This window comes from Glossina fuscipes, unplaced genomic scaffold (genome assembly GCF_014805625.2).
Source record: "Glossina fuscipes isolate IAEA_lab_2018 unplaced genomic scaffold, Yale_Gfus_2 0, whole genome shotgun sequence".
Taxonomy (NCBI): Eukaryota; Metazoa; Arthropoda; class Insecta; order Diptera; family Glossinidae; genus Glossina; species Glossina fuscipes.
The window spans coordinates 14,580,559-14,606,145 of record NW_023998414.1 but is presented as its reverse complement, the minus strand read 5'-3'; the positions used below and the strand labels follow the sequence as shown (position 1 = coordinate 14,606,145).

At 33.9% G+C, this 25,587-nt stretch overlaps 1 protein-coding gene across 2 annotated transcripts in view; it reads right to left on the bottom strand.

Annotated features, from left to right (window-relative positions):
- The window catches only part of LOC119637525 (ras-related protein Ral-a), a 36,567-nt gene that overhangs the window by 5,670 nt on the left and 5,310 nt on the right, over positions 1-25,587 (bottom strand). For both annotated transcript variants that reach the window (XM_038033598.1, XM_038033589.1), the window contains exons 2-4: positions 7,610-8,066; positions 7,318-7,478; positions 341-515 (exon numbers count right to left, since the gene is read on the bottom strand). In XM_038033598.1, the coding sequence (XP_037889526.1) occupies positions 341-515; positions 7,318-7,478; positions 7,610-7,762 (489 nt within the window). In that variant the 5' untranslated portion in view covers positions 7,763-8,066. The remainder of the gene's footprint in view (positions 1-340; positions 516-7,317; positions 7,479-7,609; positions 8,067-25,587) is intronic.

The window sequence follows — 25,587 nt, the reverse complement described above, 5'->3', positions numbered from 1 at the left end:
AAAAAAAAAAAAAAAAAAAAAAAAAATTTAAGTTAACTCAATTACGTGAAAACAATTAATTCTGTATTTACGTTATTCAGTAATTGATGTATTGTTGTACTTGTAAAGTCATCGAATGAATTAACATAACAAACGAAAGACATTAGCAACAATGAGATCACATTGCAAATGATTTAAACATTAACACAAGATATTAGCTGCGTTCAAAATTCAATCGAAAAAAGTGTATGTAGCGCATAAGGAGGTTGTGATAATAGATAAATAAAAACGAACGTAAAAAAAGTAAACGAAAAAAACTGTTTCCATTTTTATAATTATAAAGAGACAGCGATCGACTTACTTTGTCGACATTTTCACGAGTTTTGGCTGATGTTTCTACATACGGCACCTGCCACATTTGAGCTCTGGTCTGACACTCGTTAAGGGCTACTTTGCGCCGGTCATTCAAATCGCATTTGTTACCAACCAGAAGAAAAGGTATACTTTCGTCATTTTTTACGCGCAATATTTGTTCCCTGATAAGAAAAGAAGGAAATACGTAAGTAATTAAAAAATGAATATAAAAAATTATTTTTCTAGAGAAACGATTTAAAAATTTGCAATTATTTTCTGTAAACATTACAGGCTGATGCACACTTATAAATAACTGCATTACTACTATATATATATATATATATATATATATATATATATTGGCGCCAAACGAGGACGACAATAAACCCCAATTTAAGAATAGAGCTAAAAAAAAAAAAAAAAAAAAACACGATAACTAAAATATTCCATACACGCTAAGGCAATATAAAAGACGGCATAACTGCACCGAAAGTAACGTTACACATGCGATGAATTGCGTGAACCTTAAGCATTAAAATCGCTCGAGTTAAAAGAAAATGCATTGGTTGCATAATACACAAGATATATAGTGGAAAAACACTTACTCGCGGCACTGCTTGATGTTGGGTATATACCAATTTCGCCGGAAACGAGTCCAAGCATTATTACAATTTTTGTTATAAAGCAACTTTATTCAGAATCGTTTTTCACATATATTACATTTTTAAATACATTTTCCGCAGATTTTTTCCGTTCCATTTATCATATACGGCCTTATTTGATGGCGAATTTACTTCTCATTTATACGGCACCTGGTTTCAGTTGGGAGCAATTGCCCATCGACCGTTATGTCTGTGCCAAGTGTATAACAAGGCAGCGAGCTCCCAATAATATGTTCCCCACACTTTAGTCAATTTGATTTATATCCGCTAAAATACGTATAGTACATACGGATATTTGAAAGTAAGAGGTGATGTGGGCAGGAAAAGAAATGAGTACTTGTATACATTTCACAATTTTATTGTGAACCAATAGATATATGTTTCTAAATCAATAGATAAATTATTCGAATTTTTCAGAATATTCGACAACAAAAACATAAATGAGTCAAATTGAATAAATTTGCCGTCAGCGCTTATTTACCTCATACACCCAGCACATCGATTTTGGTATGAGTGATTAGCTCAACCTTTCCAAACTAATTCCGTAAGTTGAAGTAGTTGAAATAGTAATTTTGCCTTTCAAGCCTAGTTTAGAAAAAGCAAACATTTGTCTTGTAACAGAATTGGATTAAATCGATTCAATAAATTCTCTTACAACTGAAAATACGTGATACTGAAGTAAGTATATGTGATAGTGCGTTACTACTTGCCTCATAAATGTTCTACTCCATGCGCTTTAGTAGAACGATATAACTGCTTGCGTAAACAATTAATAAAATAATTGAATAATTTAGTAGTAGTAGTAGTAGTAGTAGTAGTAGCGCGAGAATGCAGAGAGAAATAGGGAGAAATTCAAATTGAATAAAAAAGTTAGCGGACCCTCAAGCACCAAACGTGCACGTGTATCAATCAACAACTGATAGGATTAGTAATACATCTCCTAGCGGATTAACTAACACTCATCGAACAATCATCAATTAGGTATTTCATCTCGATCCTTCTTCTGAATTCTTTATCTTTGAAGAGTGTATATGTATGAGTATAAAATTGATTTGCCCGTTAAATTAAAATACTTTTATGATGGGATTATTTGATCAAAGCGTTTGCGATAGCCAGACGTAAGCTTCAGAAACCCCATAAAGTATACAACTTCTTGGCTAGTTTCACATCTTGAATGCATCTAAACATGGCCGCCTGCTCATCTGTCCATCTGTCCGTTTACGCAGCTTTGTAGTATTTGCGGAGAACATGATGCTATCGCCTACACATTTGCAAAAGAATTTGGAATTGACGTAAACTTTTTAAAGGTCACGCCCACAATCCACAACTCCAGCATGCCTCTACGACAAAAACTTTTATTTTGAAAATAGAAGAAATCAAGTGCGCCCACTCCACCTTATAGAGCATGAGAAATATGTTCTTTTATTTCTTTTGTTCTCTTTTGAGGTAAACGGTGATGGGTATAAAAGATTCGGTGCCGACCGAATTTAAAATTTTTTACTTGTTTTTTTTTTTCAGTGCCTTCTCTAACACACAAAACAACCCGATGACATTTCTGGTTGGGGCTCCATGTTTATTCCTTAAGCCGAAACGATGACCGACGTTTTGTAAATAAATTTGCAAAGTGTGGATTTAAAGGTCACCGGATAATTTAAATCATATGATCCCACAACCACTGAATAATTAGTTAAGAAGTTAATTCTTTGCCTACTTGACTACTCACACGGATGGGAAAAATAAATTGCTGGTCTAGAACTGGGAGTAGTGTTCGTAAATATATTTGCTCTACTGTTTTAGGAAAAGTGACCAGTGACCTAATCGGTCTGTACAAGCTTACAACATTTACTGGCTTATTAGGTTTAGCCGCGATCATTATTTCTGCGCGTTTTCATTCGATTAATAAGTGATTCAATCTTAACATAGCCTTAAAAGTTAAAGTTAAAAGGATGAGATCCTCGGGTGGTGAAGATTTAATAGTTATTCTACTTCTTAACGTATAGTTTGCTCACCCTTCCTTTGACTTCAGCAAATGTCTTATGTCTGGTAGCCCGCCAAGCGCCATGAAACGTAGGCCGGCTAGAAATTTCAATGCGTCTTTTGCGTTTCAGGTCCAATAAAGTGTATTATACTGAAAAGTTTCTTTTTTGTTTTTTTAGACGATCGACCAAATTTTCGTTTTTCTCCACTTCATTTCCACACTATTTTCGGTACCTGTCTCTTAAAGGATCATTTCACTTGGTCGGTTGTTTAGGGTATGGGAAGCTCTCCATATAACACTCATAAAACATGCCTGAATTGACATGGATTAAAAAATTGTTAAGGTGTTCGTGTTTTATCTTAGCTTGACATAAGCGTAAATCCTTTGTAGCTCTATTTAAATTCTTTTTACTTAGAGGATTCCTACTGTTTTGTCGGTGTCTTCCTAATCTTCTCATGTTGCTGATCGTTCGCCTTGTTTCAAGACTATCCTAACTGTTATAATACCTAGGCTCGTCTCAAAATTTCTGGGAGTAGACATAAGAGCACCGTGACGAACACGATTTGTAAAATCTTCTATAGCATTATTAATGTCAGAGGAGTCTTGCAAATTCAGATTAAGGCGTAACTTGTTATAAATTCAATCGTAGCAGGTCTTAATATCAGTTTTACGATTGATGACGTCATATCTAACATAAAGACTTAAGATGGCCACAACTTCTTTGTGTGTCAATCGATTCGGGATCACTTTTTGAACTGATCTAAGCTTGCCTGTCCGACCGACGTCCACCTATACTAAACTTTAACCATATGGATTTATGTTCTGGATTGTTTTCCATTCCATATGAGCATTCTTATGACGAGTAAAACAAGAGGTAAAACGATTTATGACAAAAATAAATGAAGAATAATAAAATCTTTAAAAAGCAAATTAGATTTGTTAAATTTGGAGTACGCTAGTCCACGGCCTTGACGGCTTCTATATTATTATAAGAGCTCTCATGAAACCCACACGTCTTCACATGAATACCGACGGATTTTTGATGAATAAACAATTATCTAAAGAGAAGTGGTGCACGGTATCTAAATGTCGGCCTTGCCCAACTATAATATTTTCACTTGTTTGATTTTATTGTTGTTATAATCAATTGAAGTGAAACAACTCTCAAAAAAAGTTCTCAGGGCGGTTTTATTGTTTAAAAGCGACTGAATAATTTTTTTAAAGAAATATATGACTAATTATTTGAGTTTCTTTCTACTTAAACATTTGAATAACATTATGCAAGATTCAAGCGAGCGCACTTCTTTGCCCACTACCTTAGAAGAGGGGGGCGGCGCGAATAACAAATGACAAATTTATGAATCATTAATAGATAGAACAACGTAGTAAGCAATTTGATGAAATCGGCGAAGTCTCTCTCAGTACAAAGGTCGTAGAAGCGTACGACAGATGCAAAGAGACACTGAATTCATTCCACATGTGATAATGATTAAGTTATGATTCACTAAAAATTTGAAGCAATATTACAATATTTAATGTAAATGTGTACGAAGCAATCATGGTCGTGACAGTTATTTTATTTCCAAAACTATATTTTGCTTATATCCTTATTTTCAATACGATTGTTTGTGGTCGCCGCATGAATTGCAGCCCACATTATTAACTACTACTTGAGTTTCGCGCACTTACTTGCATTATATGAAAGTGTACTTCCATTGAAAAACAAGGATTTCCTTTAAAGTCACACAAGTCATTATACTTCATTCTTTATAATATTTCTGAATGTTTTTCGCACTATTATGCATAGGGTGAGAATGAGTTTTTTTTCTATAGATAGATGTAATATGCTTAGAAACAAACAATAATTGAAACAAGTTTCATTTATTATCCTACACTTTTACAGAATTTTCTCATTTAATCGTTGATATTCGCTATCTGTGAAGTGGCTGCAAGTTTTTGTACACTCGATAGCACAAGGGATTAGATTATATTTTTCAATGGTTTACGAATTTCTACGCATTTTCTATTTTCTATGCATCGAAATGTCTATTAAGCAAAGCGGAGTCGTGTCTCTCTGTCATTCGCTAGTTAATAGATATCACAATTGCGATCTCGAAACTTTTGTTGAGGGAGGTAGGTAAGTCGCAAAATTTTGTTTTGCAATTGTAGTCAGGTCCAATACGAAACTCAATCGAATCGGCCAACGATCCAGTTCAAAATTACTAGCATATTGGCAGAAACTTCCCCTTTTGCCTTAGTTATGAATTGAAGAGCTTGCAATGCAGATGTGATTTAACATTTTACTTTAACAGCCTTACTCTGCGCACTATCACCGACAGTTCAAAACCCCATATCTTTCTCCCAAACAGCTAAACAGCTGAAAAGCTGTTCTTGTTACTCTTTTATGCTATTTTGGTATTCTAGTGTTTAAACATAGATGTGAGGATTACAAAACTATGGCATAGTTTGTGATCTATTTTTCAGCACTGCGTTCTTATTATAATAGCAGAGGGTAGTGCAGCAGTGTAAAGAACAAATTTTGAAAAACTTAAGGATACGGTAAAAGGAAAAAGTGTAAAGCAAAATGGAAGACGAAATAATTACAATGTTTTTGTGTAATTTTGTGGAAAATGGGCAAAAAGAGAATAGTGTAAAAAACTTCTTTTTTTTTTTTATTATCTATTAATCAATTTTATTAGATTGCAGCGTAGAAGATTGTTGAAACATTTCAGGAATAAAAACGACCGGTTCCTGTTTCAAGATTCGGTTTTTATTCGGTTTTTTAGGTTTGTTAACACATTGCTATGGGATGTCATGAAGGATTTGTCACAACACGCTAGTCAAAAAACTTCTTTACCCTTCGGAGTTCGGGTGATAACTGCATGAACTGGATTTAAAAAATCCCATTCTTTTTTTCTTTTGCCAATTTGCATATAGTTTTTTTTTAGTGGTATTACTTTTGGCTCATGGATGGATGGCTCTTATCAAGAATTTATGACAAACAATTACTTAACTCTACTGACCCAGCCATTAGGGTATGGTTTGTGGGTTAAAAAAACTTGCTCTTTCAGAGTTTTCCAAAAATTTGTTAATAGGGGGTACAATCGAAGCAATTGACTGCACTCAACCTGAGACACTTGCAGAACACTATATACGAGAAGGAAGGGTTATTATAGTTGGAATATCGGAGCAATACGTTAATTAAATTTAAAGATGTATGTTGATCATATTTTTGTATTTTATTTAAAAAGTTTGCGATCATGAACTTGGACTTTTGCCAGGATCTTGCCATGATTCAGCTATATAGATTAACTCGAATATTCGCAAACAAATGGCTGTTAGGAGACTTGGGTTATCCGTTACAATTATGGCTAATGACCACCAATCAGTGTTTAAAAAAGCCCATCATCCAAAAGCGCGTAATAAAACTGAAAAGAGTTTTTCATTATAACCATGAAAATGCGCCGTACATAATGTATGCATGCTGCATTTTGCACAATACTATCATGGAAAGAGTAATTAATGGGGAGACAGAGTCAGAATCGACTGATTCTGCGCGCGGACCTACCACCAAGAAAAACAATTAGAACTATTATATAAACATATTGTAACGTATATAAAATAAAAAATTTCATTTCATGATAAGGACGTTTCACACAACTTCATATGAAAAAATTAAAAAAATATTTCACCAACTTCAAGTTATAAAAAAACACATTAAAAATTTTAATGCAAAAGAAAAAAAAAAAAAATTCAAAAAAATGCACATATAAAAAACTAAAAATAATTATACAACAAATTTCAATAAAAATTTCGCTTGACTTCGGTTAGACCTTTGACAGTGTCTACCAATGCTTTTTGTCCTTTTAGGTGTTCATTCCGAAATTTCTGCTCCTGCTTATCTCTTTTCTGATGTTCTTTTTTTTTTTTTTTTTTTTTTTTTTTTTTTTTTTTTTTTTTTTTTTTAAATAAAGCCGATAGCCTTAGATGCTAGTGTTTTATGACTTCAATCTTAGAATTCATTCCTCAGGCTAAATTAATTGTAATAATAATAATAATAATAATAATAAAAATTTTTATATAGTACAATAATGACCAACTGACTGACTGCAATTAAGGCTGCGAAAGTAATTAAAGCAAAGAAATACATTGCTGGAGATTAAATGGAATAGAATGCATTTGTGCGTATAAACCTACATAACAATACTGAATATGTAAATATTCTATACGCTTAAGTGCATCACGTCACCTCATTACGTAGACATAGAAATAATCAACCGCGTGAGAGCATATCATTCCATAATAGGAATGCAGTGAAGGCATTTAAAGCATTAAGGCACTAACCTGAATTCCTGTGTAGCTTGGAAGCTTTCGTCATCTGTTATGGAGAAAACGCAAAGGAAACCTTCTCCACTGCGAAAATAATTATCTCTGATGGCAGCATAATCTTCTTGGCCGGCTGTATCTAAAATATCTATTTGTACTTCTTCACCATCTAAAACCACCTAAATTGTCACCAGAAAAAGTTAAAAAAAAAAAAAAAAAAAAAAAGAAAAGAAAAAGGAAGAGAAGGAAAGGAATTTGCAAAATAAAAATAAATTAAACGTTTTCGATGGAGACATTTTTTATTACTGACCTTTTTTCTATAACTATCAGCTTTGGTTGGTTCATAATCCTCAACAAATTCATCGTACATAAATTGTAGTGTTAGAGCCGATTTACCCACACCACCGCTGCCTACCATTATCACTTTATGTAGTGCGGGTCCAGTTGTTGGCTTTTTACTCATCTTCTCGTTCTATATATGTGCTTTTGATTTCAATATTTTAATATATATTTATATATATAGATATATATATATATAGATATATATATATATAGATATATATGTGTGTGTATATAATATACGATGCGCTTGTTTGTATTGGTGTTTTATCGTTACAAATGGTTGTGAGGAAACAGATTATGCTACGTTGCTTAGCTATTAAGAAACAACTGAAGGAGGACCGAAGGGCGAGGATCAACAGTGAATGCAAAATGCTTGTGTGTTATACGATATACACACCACCAGTCGTTTGTGTTCGTTTAATTAACTGAAAAAAGAAAAAAAGAGAGAAGAAATGTAAGATGAAAATTATTATTAATAGTGCAATTAAACAGAAATTTCAAATATTTCCGCTACAAACAAGTGAAAGTTAGAAAATCTTTCTTATAAAATATATTTTTTTCCTTTTCCAATAACCGAACGCGAAAAAATGTGGCAAATGTGTGTGTACAAAGTCTTTATAAGTTATATCAAATTGAATCAATTCTATATAGGATTGAATTTGTACAAGGAATTCCAGACAGAGCGCGACAAAAGCAACGCTAGTAGTAGTGGGGCAATGCGATGTGCATTAAGTGCACTTTAGCCGCTGCTTTAGTTTATTCACTCTGCACTTCACATCTCGCTGATGCAGCGAGAGATTAAAAGCAATGCTTATACGTCGATGTAAGTAAGTAATAAGGACCCGCCGGACGAATAGCATCTGCTCACCTTTACTTGATACGTTTGCTTACATATAGTAAAATAGGACGGAGCTTTCCCGCCAACTGACTTTTCGGGGGTCCGAGTCGAAACCTTCCCGTATAGTATATTGGACATTGCAGTCCCTACACGCCTAGACTTCGTTATCAGGCATGGAATAGTTCTAAGCCTGATTTGTATGAAGCGATTAAAGCGTTAATTTTCATATCATAAAAACAATAATTAGATGAGTGCGTGATGAGTAATCTAACATGAATAGCCGACCAGCCGTTATCCAACACATATGGTTAAAAAACTTGTGTAATATAAAACATGCAAATGACTTTTAACCGTAAAGTAGATTTCATTTGCAGACAGAAGCCTGTTTTGTTTCGATTGCTACCGTGCATTTTGCATTAGACGATTAACTTTTCAAGAAAAAAGTAATCCAGCTTTTGCTTATGTCTCGCTTCAAGTGAACGTGTTTGCGAAAATATTATTCATTCAGATTGTTTTTAATTATGCATGTTAGTGTTTTATTTATATTCTTAATACATTGGCAAGCGCTTGTTAAGCTTGTTGTATGCGCGCATTTTTGGCACTTTGATTTTTTATGAGATACTTGAGAAAACATGTCCCTCCATTATCCTGCTTGGCTTTGCTTAATTCTAAAGCAGCACTTTCATTAAACATTGGGATCTACTATGTTGTTCTATTTAAGTAATTTCGCATTCGCTCTCTCGAAAACACCCACGCACACCGAGTTCATTCATCGATACTGAAGTTTTCAGTTTTTGTTTCCCAATTTCGGCATCCTTTTATTTGCATAAGTGAGCAGTTGCCGCCATCGATTTACTATTTTCGTTAGAATTCGTTTAACACACTGTTGCGTTACAATTCCTTTAAAAATGATTATAAATACGTTGTCCGAAAAAACAACGAATCGAAACCATTTCGGATCGAATCATTTTTAACGAGGTCATTTAATCGGTCAACAGTACAGAATACTCAATTCTTATTCGGCAAAGAAAGAGAAAGAAAAAGGTGAAAAACATATACATATATATATATATATATACACTTCAAACGTGCAAACGTATTAAAATTGAAACAGTCCAAACATGTCGGACTTTAGTCTACATTCAACAATAACTCGACGACTTCACCAAATTACCAAGTCCATGGGGAAAGCTATGAAAGAATCAAGTGGAAAATTTCATGCATTGGTGGAAGTGGGTAGGTAGGTAGTATCTCAATTGGCTCTAAGGCGCATAACATAATAAGGAACATGACCCTTTCTCCCGTGTTTTATCAACACGCTTCCCGTACCTGCCGTATTATTGGTGCCCTCAATTTTCTTTCAATTGTATTGAAAGTTTAACCCTTAAATCTATACTATTGCCATCTGTCTGCATTCATTTAATGTAACGATTTAACGATCTAGAAAAAAACATTATGCAAAGGATGCTACATAAAGAGAATGTATGAAGTTTTATATATAACATTGTAACTCTACATCGCCATACATTTAAGCGTTAACTGCAGTTTCAGAAAAAGGTTTTTCAAAGGCACAGTAATATTACTTTTAATACTTAAAATTTTGCCGGTTCTACCGAAGCCGAAGCAAAAGCTTCTCGCTCATCCCAACAAATAAACTTGGAGATATATATAGAAGATTTATTATACTGATCGATATCTCCTTTCTTTTTTATACTTCGCAGCACTTGTTGCATAAGAACAAGGTGGGTGCGGATATAAGCCCGCCTTCGCTTGTCTGCCCGTCTGTCCGTCTTGTTTTATTTTCTTTAACAGTCAGCTCGTGATTTTTGAGATATTCGAAATGAATGAATTGCGGTACAACAGTATGTTTTGGGCCAAGGAAAAAAGCGTTGTGCGGATTGGATCATTTTTTCGATCATTTCTTGTATAATGCCTTATTTTGAAAAGTTATATCAATAACTGTATAAGCGAAATAGTGAGACGTGTTCCACTATAGTGGTTTTACTTCTATATAAGTCTGTGTTACTTACAATTATTATTGGCAGGAAACAAAATATACTAAATGATCCCATTTCTTTCAAAAAATCCCAAAAAAATTATTAAGGGTGTGAAGGTGAATTCGAATTTTACTTGCACAGACTCTTACCAACTCTCCGAACAGAGCTTTGGCAAGCTAGGAGCTAGGTATGGTTGGACTTGGATGCCTATTCCATCCCAATTACAAAACGTAAGATATCTTTGTGGGTACCGCATGAAGCTATAGCCAACTGGCCCAACCTTTCGAAGAGGGTAAACAAATTTAAAATAAACTTGTTTTTCAACAGATTTTTCAATTTTTTGGCATAAATAGTTTCGAAAAGTTGAGTTTGAATTTGGTTAGCTTGTTTGAAGGGTGTTTTCTTATTTCGCCAAGCTAAAGTTATAAAGTCTACGTACCAAATTTTTAAAATTTAAATCTCTGTAAGTCGTTCGAAACATATTTTCATATTATAGATTCCAAATATATCCTTCCAATCCTAACTACACGCTAGAGCTCTGTTAGGGTAAGTAGTGGTTGTCTTTCCCATTGAAATTCCAATGAAACCTCACGCCCTTAACATAATTTGTTTTTTAGTGAATAATAATTAATATTGCTTAAAGCTTCTTTGAACATTAATTACTATTTCCTTACTATTTTTTAGTTCCAAGAAAATGTTAAAAAACACTCTCTTTTAAAGTTGCCTCATTAATTGAAATCTTGGACCGAAACCAGCAAGGGATTAGCGCGATCTAAATACATTAAAACGCTTTGATTCTCTTTTTTGGCCGCTAGAGATTTAGATTTCGTTTTTTACATTGCTTTAGGGAGAAAGTGGAAATTTTTTTTAACGGAAAGTAAGTTAACACAACATTTTTATCGCTTTCCCATGCGTTAAAAAAAGTTGCTATGACAAATTTTTCAACATATGCATATGATTTAGAGACACTATTACACAGTTTTTTTTGTAATTCGTAAAATGTGTCCATGCAGGCAACTGGTCTAAGTAAAGAGCTTTGTAAACTACCAAAAAGCAGCAAAGCCAGTGACCAATGTTACACAATTGCTCCTCTACGGTGTGCTTAACAACATTTCTGCTAAACAACGACTTATTTTAATTTATGAATCAATATGGATGAACAAATTGTGGCAAATCGTATGACTATTTTTGGCAAAAGAAAAAAGTAAAAAATAAAAATGAAATTAAAAAATGAATAACAAAAATGAATGAGGTAACAAAAAAAAAGGAAAATACAAATTTTGCAAAACGAGTCCAATGAACTTTCCAATCCTATTCAAATGCTTCATTTTATTTATCAGCTGAACAAAACAACGATCTTAGAGAAAACAAGTGAGAAAATTATATTCGATTATAATAAATGTGTCCACCATTTTTATTTAAAAAAAAAAAAAAAAAAAAAAAAAAAAAAAAAATCAAAATTCGGCAATTATAATATTGGGTGGACAAGGCTGCTTTTCCCATTTCGAGAGTATGCTTGAAAATCTATGTTATCTGTTTATCGTAATTTATGGGTCGTAAGCAGAAAACTAAAGAGGAGAGGATTTCTCAGTTAATGTGTTAATGTTGCAGAATAGGCGTCAGTCCTCTGACTGATTAAGCCCCTTTGCGATACCATTTACGGTAAATTGACAACTGGCAGCGTCATTTTTGCCGCCAGGAGCATATTTAGCATAAACGTACAGGCGGACGTACTTAAATCAATTCAGAATTCGAGACTGATTTGGATACTTGTGCGGGCGTAGCCGCTAAATCAGAAAATTCCTCTACAAGGGAAATATAGAAATAATTTTTGAAAAAAAACGCTTTGGATTAAATTTACATCTAGAAAGGGAAAACCGGCAAAGATCTTTGTAAAAATGAAATGATTATGCCAAACAGAATGGATTTGTTAGTTTCGTGTATTCGAAAATCCTTTTTCTAAACATCTTATCCTGTGAACACATTGAAAATATTTGGAAAATAAACATTTTAACTTCACTACGGCAGCTGGATTAACCATCTAGTCTAAAATCAAATTGTTCAATTAGAATAATATTTTTCCTCCTTTTTCTCCTTTCAAACTTCTTACTCAGAGAGCTTAAGGGACTAGTACGGATAATCAACGTTGACATCATTTGGTAATGTGGCCGGCTTTGAAATAGAAATAATTTGGTAAAATATTGGATTTTTCCATTGATGCATTTTTTAATTACGCAAGTGGAAGATCACGTACCTGCATGGGATATATTTCTCTAAGCAATATTTTCAATGTCGTCTAAGACGAAAAGCTTGCTTAGGCGTGTTCCACGTGCCAATGACATCTAACCACGTCATCATGTAATCCTCCTCCGAGACATGACGTGAAATTGGGTTCAGCCAAGCTACTACACAATTAATCATTGACCCTCTGACAGAAGCGCTTAACTTATACGAAATTTTATCACTTTTTATAAATGTTTCGGTGAAGGCTTATGTTTGTGCGTGAAGCGTAAAGTGTAACGTTTCGAAACTTAGGTAAACATAGATATTAGCAACTTGGCTGCAATATGACTTTGGTGAATCTCTTTGGATATGTTCAACTTCCGGCCCAATTACAAAAGTTACCATTTCTGCAACTCACCTATTTACGATTAGAACAACAATTTTCAGAAATTCGTCCCTCAAAACGGGCGACAACGTTCGCTCGAGCGTAATCTGCTCGAGATTGTCGTAGAAGAACATCTTTCATCGTCTATCTCTCATCCGATTTCTTAACCCAGGGCTTGGAAAATGACATTTCATAGCCTATGATGTAAGTATTCTGGGTTGTATGAGACTACTAGGCTCAGTCACGAATATATATTAAATATCTAGCGTATCGTATAGAATCATATCGTATCGTATCGTATTTAATTAATACGTCTGTTAAGTTGTTTGAAAAGATGTTTTTAAAAATAGCTGCACGTAGTAGCAAACCTGCATTCGTTGTCGACGATAGCTTTCTCTAAATAACTGTTTCTATTAACGCATTTTTCCTAAGAATATTTGTACAGCTATCAACTTTCGCAAAATTCTCATTTTGTTATAACCAATTATGCAAGAAACTTTGTTATTGCATTTACCGCTAATTTGTAATTTTTATTATAATAAATAAAGCCAAGACTAAGACGGAGAAACAAAAACAATATTATAACAAGGCAACGTAAAGAAGAATAGAAGAAGAAGAAGAAGAAAAAAAGAAAAAAAAAAAATGAAAACGACAACTGTATACCCCTGTATGTATACAATAATCTTTACAACAAAAATATTATTATTACTGAAGACAATCATTATATGATGAAGGTATGAAAGGCTATGCTTGCCTATAGCGATACGGGCCAACCGTAATGGCAATTGCAAAATTAACAAATTAGAATAATGCGAAGACGAAATAGAGAATAGAACTAAGGTAATAACCGCAACAACTAACAAGAAGACAACGTCGTCATAAAGGTACAAAGTTACATGTAAAAAGTAATCATGTGAAGTGTCTCGATCGAGTTAAGCACTCATTTAAAGCGGACGAGAAGAAAAAACAAAATCAAAAGTGGAGAGCAACGCACGCAAGTTGTGAATATAATCTTTTGTTTATTGTAGCCAAAGACCGTGAAGTTTATTACACAAATTTCTTCTTCTTCTATTTAAAAAAGAAAGGGAAGAAAATCAATTTAATTAATTTCAATAAATTTATCTGAAAATTTTTTTTAAATATTCGATTTCGATTTTCTGTTTCAACTTTTATTTAAAATTTGAAATTTTTGTGTTTACACAAATGCTGCATCATAGTTATGCACTGATTATATGATACACATGGCCTTTTAATTTATCTTTACCGTAAGGAAGGAGAAAATTTCAAAAAAATATATAGCTCAGCCATTAAGTTCCAATTAATCATCACAAGTAAATGCATATTGCAATTATATACTTGCATATACTTACACAAAAAAAGTGTATAAACATGAACACACCTATAAGTAATCTCATGTATAAAAATATAAATAACCGCCTCGTCACCATTGCAATACAAATAAGAAATTTTATTGTTTGTTTGTCTGTTTGTTTATTTTATATTACGGTTATTGTCATTTGTGTGAAGGCAGTACTGGGAGACCGTTTGAGGTTTTAATCATTTATTATACCCTACACCAATTGCGGCACAGAGTCTACAACATCCAGAAGTACTGGAGACAGATCCGCCCTTCACTATACCGCGACCGAATGAACTGGTCTGCCTGTCTGCTTGTCAATCTACCTGATGACTGCCGATCGATTCTTGAGATTTGATATATCCAAGAGTTTTGGCGCAGGGACAGACACTATTGAATATATGTTGTTCGGACCGGACCACTTTTTCGACCACTGCTCATGTGACATCATATTTTGGAAAGTCATTTTATGTAAATATGTTACTATTTTCCGAATTTTGCGAACAAAAAAAATCGCTGAGTAATAGCCCTTTGGCATTCTAACTTGGTGTCAAAAATTTGGAGCGGATTGGGCACTTTTTTTGGGCGCCCTGTCGTAGAACCGTTCCAAAGGAAACTCAATCTTTACATGATAAAAAACACCAACTTTCAGTACTTCATGTTACAATAGTAACAATTGATATAAAAATTAACCTTATCGAATTTGGACGACGTCGATCTATTTTTTGGACCCCACATCATACATAGCGTTTAATAAAAAATTGATCTTTAGGTGGCACAAATATTCAATTTTTAATATCCTATAATGAAAATTTGTTGATATTAAACGTAACTGTATCACAACAAACTGTTGGACCAAGTAGGTATATCTTTTGGATATCATCGCACTTTTATGCCAAAAGGGAGTAATTTTTAATAATTTATGATGAAAATGGTTCCATAGTAAATTAATCGCACTAAATCACTAAATGAATGAATAGCGGTGTTAGACGAAGTGGTGTAGAGTATCCAAAAGTCGGCCTTAGCCGGATATAACAAACATTATTTTGAAAAACAAAATAAAAGGGCTTGACTTCATATCAATATTTCCGCAGCGAACCCGCAGGGTCAGTGCATTTAGTTTAGTTCTAACTTTATATTAATATGTGCCATTTTTAATTTTTTTCATTATAAGAGGATTTTCAAAAATAGCCATGATATGTATTGGCGGAATTTACGAAAATAGATCATTTCATATCATTGAATATTTCGGTTGTGTGTGGGTCTTATCTGACGATCTAAAGGTAGAGCGTATAAATTTCAAAGTAAATTTTATGTCTTTACGGCGGTAAGTATTATTTATAATTGCATTAACTACGTACATTTATATTGACAAATTGATAAAAAAATTTTGAAGGATATATATATTTTTTTTTTATTTGGCAACCACTTCTAGTAGATAGAAAACTTATGACAGATTGCATCCGTTGCCATCACTTACAACTTACTTTTTGACAAATATGAATGTACACGACGCCGAAAGCAAGCTTCTCATATACACGTTGTGAGCTTTCAGACAAGTACATATTACACATTATATTGCACATTGAGTATTATCACCAGAATGAATCAAGAATTGCGATCTGTAGGTTGAGCACAAAATTGCGTGGGCAGACATGGGCAAGCTTAGATCGATTCAAAAAGCGATTCTGGATCGATTGCCAAATATTCGATCCTAATTCGCGCCTATCTCAAGTCATTCTGTTTGTTATATACATCCGCACAATCTGAATGCACATATATCCATGTTTTTTTCATGAGTAAGCAATAATTGTAGATAACTGAATGCGTTTTGCACACTTGCAAATACCATTCGTTAGATTGCGATCGTTGACTAAGCATAATAAAATCCAACAAATAAGAAAAGTATGTACATATGATTGTGCTCGATTTAAAAAAAAAAAAAAACAAAAATCGATAATTCGTAACGTTATGAGGGCAAGATCGATTTTACAATTTTTGTGCAGATGCTCTGGAAGCTGATGAGCGATAAATCCAGAAATCCAGTCGCGTAGTCCTACGTTTTTTATCGACTTGCCCTATTTCCAAAGACCAGTCTGCATGTAAAAAGGAATAATGACTTCCACTTGAAAATTTGACTTCGTCAAAATTCAATGATGGCGACTAGATAGGTGACGATTTTTCACAGTCATTACATAGACGGACAAGCCTAGACCGACCGAGTCAATATTGATGACAACATGTTTCAACATTAATAAGGCCAATATAGGGCCTCTGAGACTTCTTACTAGGTATTGCATAAATGCTTCGATGAAATGACTCTACACTACCCGATAAAAATATATCACTTAATATGCAGGTCAATTCTATGCTATCTGACAACAAGGATAGATGAATCGATGTGGCCATGTCCGTTTGTTGCCATCACGTTTACAATTTTAAAACTGACAAAAAACAAAAGCTTTCTTCTTTTAAATTTCGTCTCTTTCTTTGCTATCTCTCCGGTCAGAATAATTGTGAACACAACCCGAACTGGTCCAAGAAGCAGCCCACAGTTACTACAAAGTCTACGCAAAACATTAAATATATATGTTTATATAAGACGTGAGGCTAGAGTGGAAAAGGAAAGATATGTCGACATATTATAATTCGAGTCATTTGTCCACATGCTAGGGCAACCTCTTATGTTATAACGTTTCTCTCCATTGAGCTTCTTTTTTTTTTTAATCCAACGAGTCACAAATAGGTTTAACTCATAGTCTGCATCTTTTGTTGAATTCAACTTAATTTATTGATTCCGTGTAAAGCAATAGAATTTACAAAAATAATTGCTCATCACACGGTCAACCACATGTCTTCGTAAAGAGACTTCGACAAAATGTATATGAAAAACGGAGCGAGGAAAAAACTCTCTAAGCGTCATGAGGGAAGGATGATCTTGAGGTGATATTCGCAATTGTTGATCTGATCTGTATGTATCCTCGGTCCGTTACGTATTTAGAATCACGGTTACCATCACAAGGGCGGCCATCAATTTTGTAAGTCCCAAATACACGAGCAACCAAACCATTTTTATGCTCTTATATTAAGCTAATTTTCAAGCGCTTTTTGTTTTAATCGACTGAGGAAAAGAATTATTAAAGCTTTACGAAACAGAAAATTATGAGAACTCATGAAAGACAAAAAACTCAATTCCATTGAACTTATTTTCCTACAAAAAAAAATTTTTTCACATTCATCAAAAAGAAAAAAGAAGAAGATAAGGATATGCGGTTTTTGTCGTTAACCACGAATTTGTACTCACGTAATTTCGCTACCTTTTTTCACGGCACGTGGCATTTTCGGATGATAAACAGGCAGCGGGAACGAATCTTTTGTATTTACATTTTCGCCATCTGAATGGATATAAACGTTTCCTTTGGATTTGTTTTTAAATTGCGCTTTCAAAATAGCATTCAGTCGATTCAAGTCAATAAATATTGAAAGGAAAATGAAGAGACGACTATTTATTTATGGCTTAAAAAGATCCTATGGAACATGAAAAGATGACATAGATATTGTTATATAAATTAATGATGATAAGTTAATATAACGCAGGGATTTGTTACAAGTGTGGAACAATTTAAACTACCATTAGACTTAACATATCGCTCAATAAGTTCGTAGCATCACGTAAAGGTGTCCTCGCTATTAACGAATCAAAATGATTTTTTCGAAAATTGGAAAAGTATGGCCACTCAAACAACGATAACGTGTTAACTAATCGTCGGAACATCATGAAGTTTTCCGTAAAATTTCGTTTGACGATCGACATTATTTAAACATCGCGTAGATTCGTCAATAGTCATCCTACAGCGTTATCGAGTAAATTGTAACGTAACGCCACGCCATTCGATAGCGAAAGGAAAGCGGTTTTTTCGTTGTTGTTGTTGTTGTCACAAAAAGGGAAAACGCTACTCAAGCAGACATATGATGATCAAAGAAGATTACGGTTCAAAGCAAGTATTAATGAGACGACAGAAACATTTGCTAAATAGAACGCGACTAATGGCAAATTTCAATTTAATGCTCCTAACACCCCCTGGACAGATTTTGCAATAGATCGTCTAGGTCATGATGACAGAGCGTGATGAAACTATAATACCTTTTAACATATATGGGTCATAACGGTCCTCTAGTACTTAGCTCAATATTATCCGCTACTGCTTGTACTCTTCAACAATCAAATCATCGGAAACAAGCTACGCCATAAGTGCTCGTTATGAGACACGAATTGAGTTATTTTCAATAGCAAAATATATGTTCTAAGTTTTAAAGCTTAATAATAATAGTAAAAGAACCAATGAGTTAAGTATTTAACACATCTTCCTTCTCGATACTAGCACTGAGGGCCTTTGGCGTTTTTTCAATTAAATTGTTCACTTGGCGTAACAACGATTAATTAAATTAATTGTAGTACATGCAAAAGCTCGGATAATTTCCAAATGCTTGGCAATATGAAGCGTATATGCTAAGCCTTGGATTATGAATGTAACGACACAACCCAAAGAAAAGAAGCCAAAATGCTTTATATTATTTGGCTAAGATATAAATAATATAGATTCGAAAATTTTCAGATAAACGATCACAGATAATTGCTAAAACTAGTGACTAATATTATAAATGGATACATGTTCATGTTCATGTATGTTTACTAAAAATGTGTGCTAATGTTGCGCATATGTGTAAACAAAAAGTGGCTCATAGCTATTAAAAACACGTTTTTCAATTGTTAAATTTTTTCAAAAAAAATAAATAAATAAAAAAATAAAAGGAAACAATTGCAAAAGCTTTGCTTTTTTCGGTTTGTCTCGAACGTTTGGTATTTTCAAGCCACAAACAAACAAATGGACTTGTATTGAGGCAATCTCCCATACACTTGAGTTGAGTCAAACTACCCAATATACATATATGTATATAATATATATATATATATATACTTTTTTTTTGTCAACTTACAACACGCATTTTTTATTAGTTAGACTAAAAGCGACAGGAAAATCAAGTGGGAAACAGTTTTCCTTATTTGTATATAACAAAATCTTAGATCTTTTTGTTATTAAGTAACCAACAAAGTTGTTGAATACTTTACCATTTTAATGCGGGACAATGAAGCAACTGTATTCGGTCTGTATCGAATACTTTTGCATCCGCCAGTAGCTTAGGCTGAACCAAGAAAAGTTTTTAATAAGTACTGACCATTACGTCATATATATTCTGCCGTTTATTGAGAAGAACTGCATTTGATTGAAACTTGAAATGGAGTAGAATTTCATTAATATAATATAATCTTTCAAATTGTCCGAGGGACCAGTAAATAATTGTTTTCAAATCGGCTCATTCAGACAATCTCCGGAATGGTTTTCTGTAAACGATTCCATAAAAGATGACCAAACCAAATTTGAAGTAGATATTTTCATTTTCGCGACCAGGCGAGTATCAACAACACACACCACACAGATGGACAGATATGATTAAATCAAGTCAGGATTTTCTAAAGTCTCTGAAAAGCCTCCTTTTGGGTGTTACATATATTATGGTAAGAAGACAAAATGAATATACCTCCATTTTACAGTGGTGGGTATCAAAAGGAAAAAAAAGTAGAAAGTATTCAACTTGGACCGAATCTATTACTAATGACGATGATGACGAAAGATAAAGCAAAGATTCCTTTATTCAATTGTGCATCCTATGTATTTCAAGTCATATTTATATATGAAATTTTTACGATTTTGCAACATCTTACGTAATTGCAAAAGTCATTGCAGCACTAGCAGCATACGCTTTATTTTAAAAAGAGGAACATTATATATGGAATCTAATAGTTTTAATAAAGTGACCACTAAGTCTTAAATTGACTGTAGCCGATTTCAAGATAGCATTCCGTAGCATTAGTTGTTCCAAATGCGCATCTTCTAACGAAAGAAAAGCTTAGACAGTCAGAAGGAACAGGCATTGGTGTGAGAATATCTCGAATGAACAATTGCACATTGGAGAGGAAAAGTTCTGAAGGATGCGTTGGTGTGTTGGAATTGGCGAATTCTCGCATATGTTTTGATCGTGATTTTATCAAAATTTCACGGATATAATGGAGGAATTAGAGCTGAGGCTTAACAGGTGCGCAGTGCTGATGATAGTATTCCATAACTTTCCTTACAAAGTATAGTTGAAGGTTTTTCCAGGTTTTTGCCATGACAACCTTCAGAATTAAAGGCACAGAAATCGCAGACTTCCCCGCTCAATCAGCTTGCCCCTTTCCCAAACACAAACCGGTATGGCCAGTTACTCAAAGCGTTTTAATCTTTTTTCAGCTTTTCGCGATGACATTCCTTAATTTGTTAATGTTGCTCCAGTTGGAATTCGGGCGATTAACACGGACAAGCTATGACTGACAATAACAGTTTTGAGCTTATTTTTACCGACAAAGTTCATAGTTTGACGGATAAGCCTGGCTTCAGTTATGAAAGTTGAAAAACTATAATTTTACTAATAATCACTATCTAAATTAGTCGCCGAATTTATTAAGCCTCAAGCAAAATATTTTGTGTTGACATTGAACCTTCTCTGTAACGACGCCATCTGTTGTTGACTCGCTGCACGTTTAAGAAAAAGAAGAACAAACATTATTTATATGTAGTTTTCAGGCTGCTGTGTACAGGGCCAGTGCTCGAACGTGACTGATCGTTATTTTGCTTCTGCACCCAGCATAAAACAAACTGTACATAAGGACACAATCAAACAGCATTTTCTTGGAATGCAAATAACTTCGTAAAATTTCCTATATTTACCAGAGGTCGAAGAATCCCTTCACGGTAGATTATCAAGAAAAACGAAAGAAGAGAGAAATAGATACTGAAAGCTTAAACCGTGTAATCGGTTCAACGATAGTGAAAACCTGGAATTTAACTTTGATGAAAGTTTCAAGGGCGGTGGTAAATATTAATGCGTTATTCTTTTTGTTGGGTAATGAAGTCCCAAGTGGTAAACCAAATGATGGAAACACTGTTAACGCATTGTTTTATAAGAAAAAGTACACGAATCCATGAATAGCAAAAAAAGAGGACGACAATAGCAAAATTAATGTGAGAACAAATTAGCTTTTCCAAATGGATTAGTGGACAATAAGAATTCAAAACAAGTGAGGATGTTATACTTAGATGGCGCCGAATCTGGTGCACTAATCACTATTCATTTTATCATGCCGTGCTTTCACTCGCTTAAGCTCGTACTTGGATAAAATTTATTTTCCACTCTTTATTTTAGGCGTGTTAGTGCGTTTCATACCGCGTTCTATTCTTAGTCCTCTTATTTGACATCCACAACGATGAATCTGTTAAGAAAAAGAATTAATGCTCACCACGTCGTGACGTTCGCCGCATATAATTTATCATCAGGACACATAGCTTGTCGCATTCTGCTCTTCAAGTTCTTCGATTTGATACTCATTTCATTGTACTGCTCCACCATATTTGGTTCCGAATTAACATATTTTGACCCAGACGATGTGTGATAGATAGATGTACACAATAATTTTCAACATTCTCGATTGTTGTCTTGTAGGTAGGAAACATTAAAGCAGTGGAAAAAATGTAAACTTGATCGCTAATAACATTGTGTAAAGCCGGTGGATCCTTTATAAAATAAATTTAGAAAATTTCAACTTTCTATCTGTCATAATTTATGAATAATGAACAAACGAAAAGCGCACGAACTTTTGCTTAGAGAAGCAAAGGTTTGCGCTTTACTGTGGATGTGTCTATTGACCGATTTGTTTCTATTTCAATATCTACCTGCGTGCGAGGACTTCTAATGTTTCTACCAAAAAGGTAAGACGGCAGTTTAATTTTTGTGACCGGGTAATTATCCATAAAATACCCCAGATGCTCACATACATGGACAGACATGGCTTGATGATTCAGAATTTCACACTGATTAAGAATATGTACGCTTTATAGGCTCTATAGAGGTTCCGTTTATGCGTCGCAAACATTACGACAAAATGAGTATAACCCATCCTTCAGTGGTGGATATAAAAATGAGTGCAAAACATAAGGTATGGTGGTGGATTTTACTAGCGGAGCTAAATTAATAACTGCATACCTTCTTCGCGCTTCTCAACATATATGGATGAAAGATGATAATTGCACTTTCCGCTTTGCATCAGTTCAATAAATGTCATGAAATTTTGACGCATTTCGTTTGAAGCTTGGTAGTACCTGAATCCACAGATTCGTCGATAAGCAACCTAGATCTGTATCCTACAACCTTACTGAGTGATCACTATTTGTTACTAACGTTGTTGCCATATAAAGATTAATCGTCTTATATACATTTTATGTGGAAGGACGCTCTAAGAACGATCCCTTTCAACACAAATTTTTATTTATTTATTATTTCAATGTAAACAATCAATCAGGAAATGTGACCTATATGTATAGCACGGCGATGATCAAAGAGAAGTGAGAAAGATATAGCGAATTGTCACAGTCTAGTCACTGTCTACCGGCCGACTAAGCACTCGCCATAATTCCGCGCCCACGATCACCGATTTGGTAACTACGACCCCTATCTACTCGACCATGCGGCAGCCCAATATATTGACTTTCTTAAAATAGTTCGTTGTATTTGAAATGATGACATCCAGTATGTAAGGATACCTCATTTAAAAATAATTGCAATACATTACACGAAATATATAACATATATCAGATGTATGAAGTATATAAAGTACGTAAAGTCCATATATGCGTGGAGTATAAATAGTACAGAAAAAACAAATGTGTTATATGAATTATAGACGCACTTCAATAATGCCGTTCTTTCAGCAGTCGTCTGGCGAACTTCGTTTCATTATAAAAAAGCGATTTCGTGCCCAATCGACAATTTCTTGCCATCGCCAGCATACTTCTATTCAATTATAATAATCTCTGCGATCCTTATCTTAATGACGCAGGAGTTTTATGAATGTATCAAATATATAAAATTTTCGCATGATAGTCTATTTGCTGGAAGGTCAAATAATGACAAAGTTTGGAATGTGCTTTCCACGTCAGGACAAGAAGACATTTCAGTGGTTGATAATTTTCTTTGGACAAAACTGGCAGAAATTTACTTACAACGCTGTAAAAAGATCTAATACCAGATCAGATTTATTAAATTTTTTTTTTTTTTTGCACATTTTAAGGAGTTTCTCTCAATTTACATCTAACTATTTGAAAGTGAAGTAAGTTGAAGCACTTGAGCAGTCGATAGGTGAACATGTACATAGTGACTCGAAATCTTAGGCTTCCTTAAAATGTACCTACAAAACATAGCAAATGATTAATGATCTCCTTAGGTAGAGGATTAAAAAGTGTTCGTCGATCTATCGTCGATAGTGAAGTCACGCACTCTGCGTCCAGAACAATAGCATTATTTATGATGTCTTCTTAAAGCTTTTAATTCGATCGAAAATTTTAAGCTTATGCTTACCCAGTTTGATTTGGAAGCGAGTCGTTTAATTCTACGGGCAATTTTGCTTTGAAATTCTAAATTCGAGCAAAAAAAAAAAAAAAAAGTTTTATTTAAATTTTATTTTTATTTACAAGTAATCAACAAAGATTTTAAGGTACATGTTTGCCTTTATTTTAATATTTCTTTCCTGTAATTAATTATTCCCGCAGTATGAGTGCTTTAAGAAATAAAGCAACAACAATAACAATAGTAGATTCCAGTTACAGTTTAATTTTTAATTCAGTTTGAAAAATTTCTCATTATTATTCCGTTTATTCTGTTTTTTTTTTTTTTTTACTTTTTATTTTTAAAGTATTATCATCTAGTCGCTCGCACATTTATGTGAATGCATGCATATATGTGTTCGTAAGTACGTTTTGTTTACTTCCGCAATGTTGAAGTTCAGTAAACTACAGAATAATTGCTTACATGTACACATATTCATGGATGCAAGTGTAAACTTTAAATGGAGAAAAAGCACATGAGCCTAAAAGATTTTTTCAACACTTCAACAGCGCACACAACAAAGTGAACAGAGTCTATGAAGACATCCATTAAGGAACGTATGTAACGATGCATGTTTATGCAGATATGCACACATGTATATATATATAACATAGATAAAGGTGCTCTTAGGTAAAGAGCAGTAGCATGTGTAATAACATTTGTTGGAAAACGAAAAGAAAATAGTAAAAAATAACACATGTGCTACATAACATAATTCATGTTAAAGCACTTTGTCTGCCATTTTTGTATCCCTCATCTAATAAGATGAGCACGCCAGACTCGTTATTTCGCTTGTGCCACGGCCCAAAAATGCTCCATAAAAGTCGCACATATCGAGTAGAGAAAATATTCTCCTTCCCTCTCCCTCTCCCCCCTTAATTATTTTATATATTAATTGGTAAGATCATTTAATCGTACTTATGTCTATCCCTTCATCTAGATAGATAGATGTATCTGCTGCTTCTTCGATTCGTAAATATTAACAGAGAAATGTTGATGCTTTCTTTCTAAACGAATAAATTTGTTTCAATTTCATTGATCGAGTGCTCAAATGTGCGCTACATGTTAGAATTTTAGAGAATTTTAAAATCACCATTTTGTATGTACTTGATCCGAAAAATAGCTGCAATCAGTGCGCTCATCGGCACTGATGTAATAGAATACAGTACAAGCGTTTTTTGTGTTCACGTTAAGTACTAGGTGTCCGAAATTCGTTCTAGGACGAGTAAAGCTTTCTTTCTTATCCTATTCGGTTTACTTATTCTTTTTGCCATATTGATATGAAAACATTTCTAGTATGTCTTGAAGTAAAGCAATATCTACTTTGTAGCTTTTTACAGAAGTTCGAGAAGTTTTCCTTTAGTGGACTGATGCTGCAATACCATGCTTCATAGAAGAGTTCAAATAGTTAATTGCATGCGCTCCACCAAAACGAACCCTTTAATAATTATTTTCTTCTTTTCGTTTCGTTTCGTTTCGTTTCGTTTTGTTTTATCAAACGATCCCACGGCCACATAATTTGCCCCAAATGTAAGTATTAGTAAAAACACCAAGATTACGCAAAGGGTGTGAAGATAAATTCGAATTTAACTAGTAAAGACACCTACCA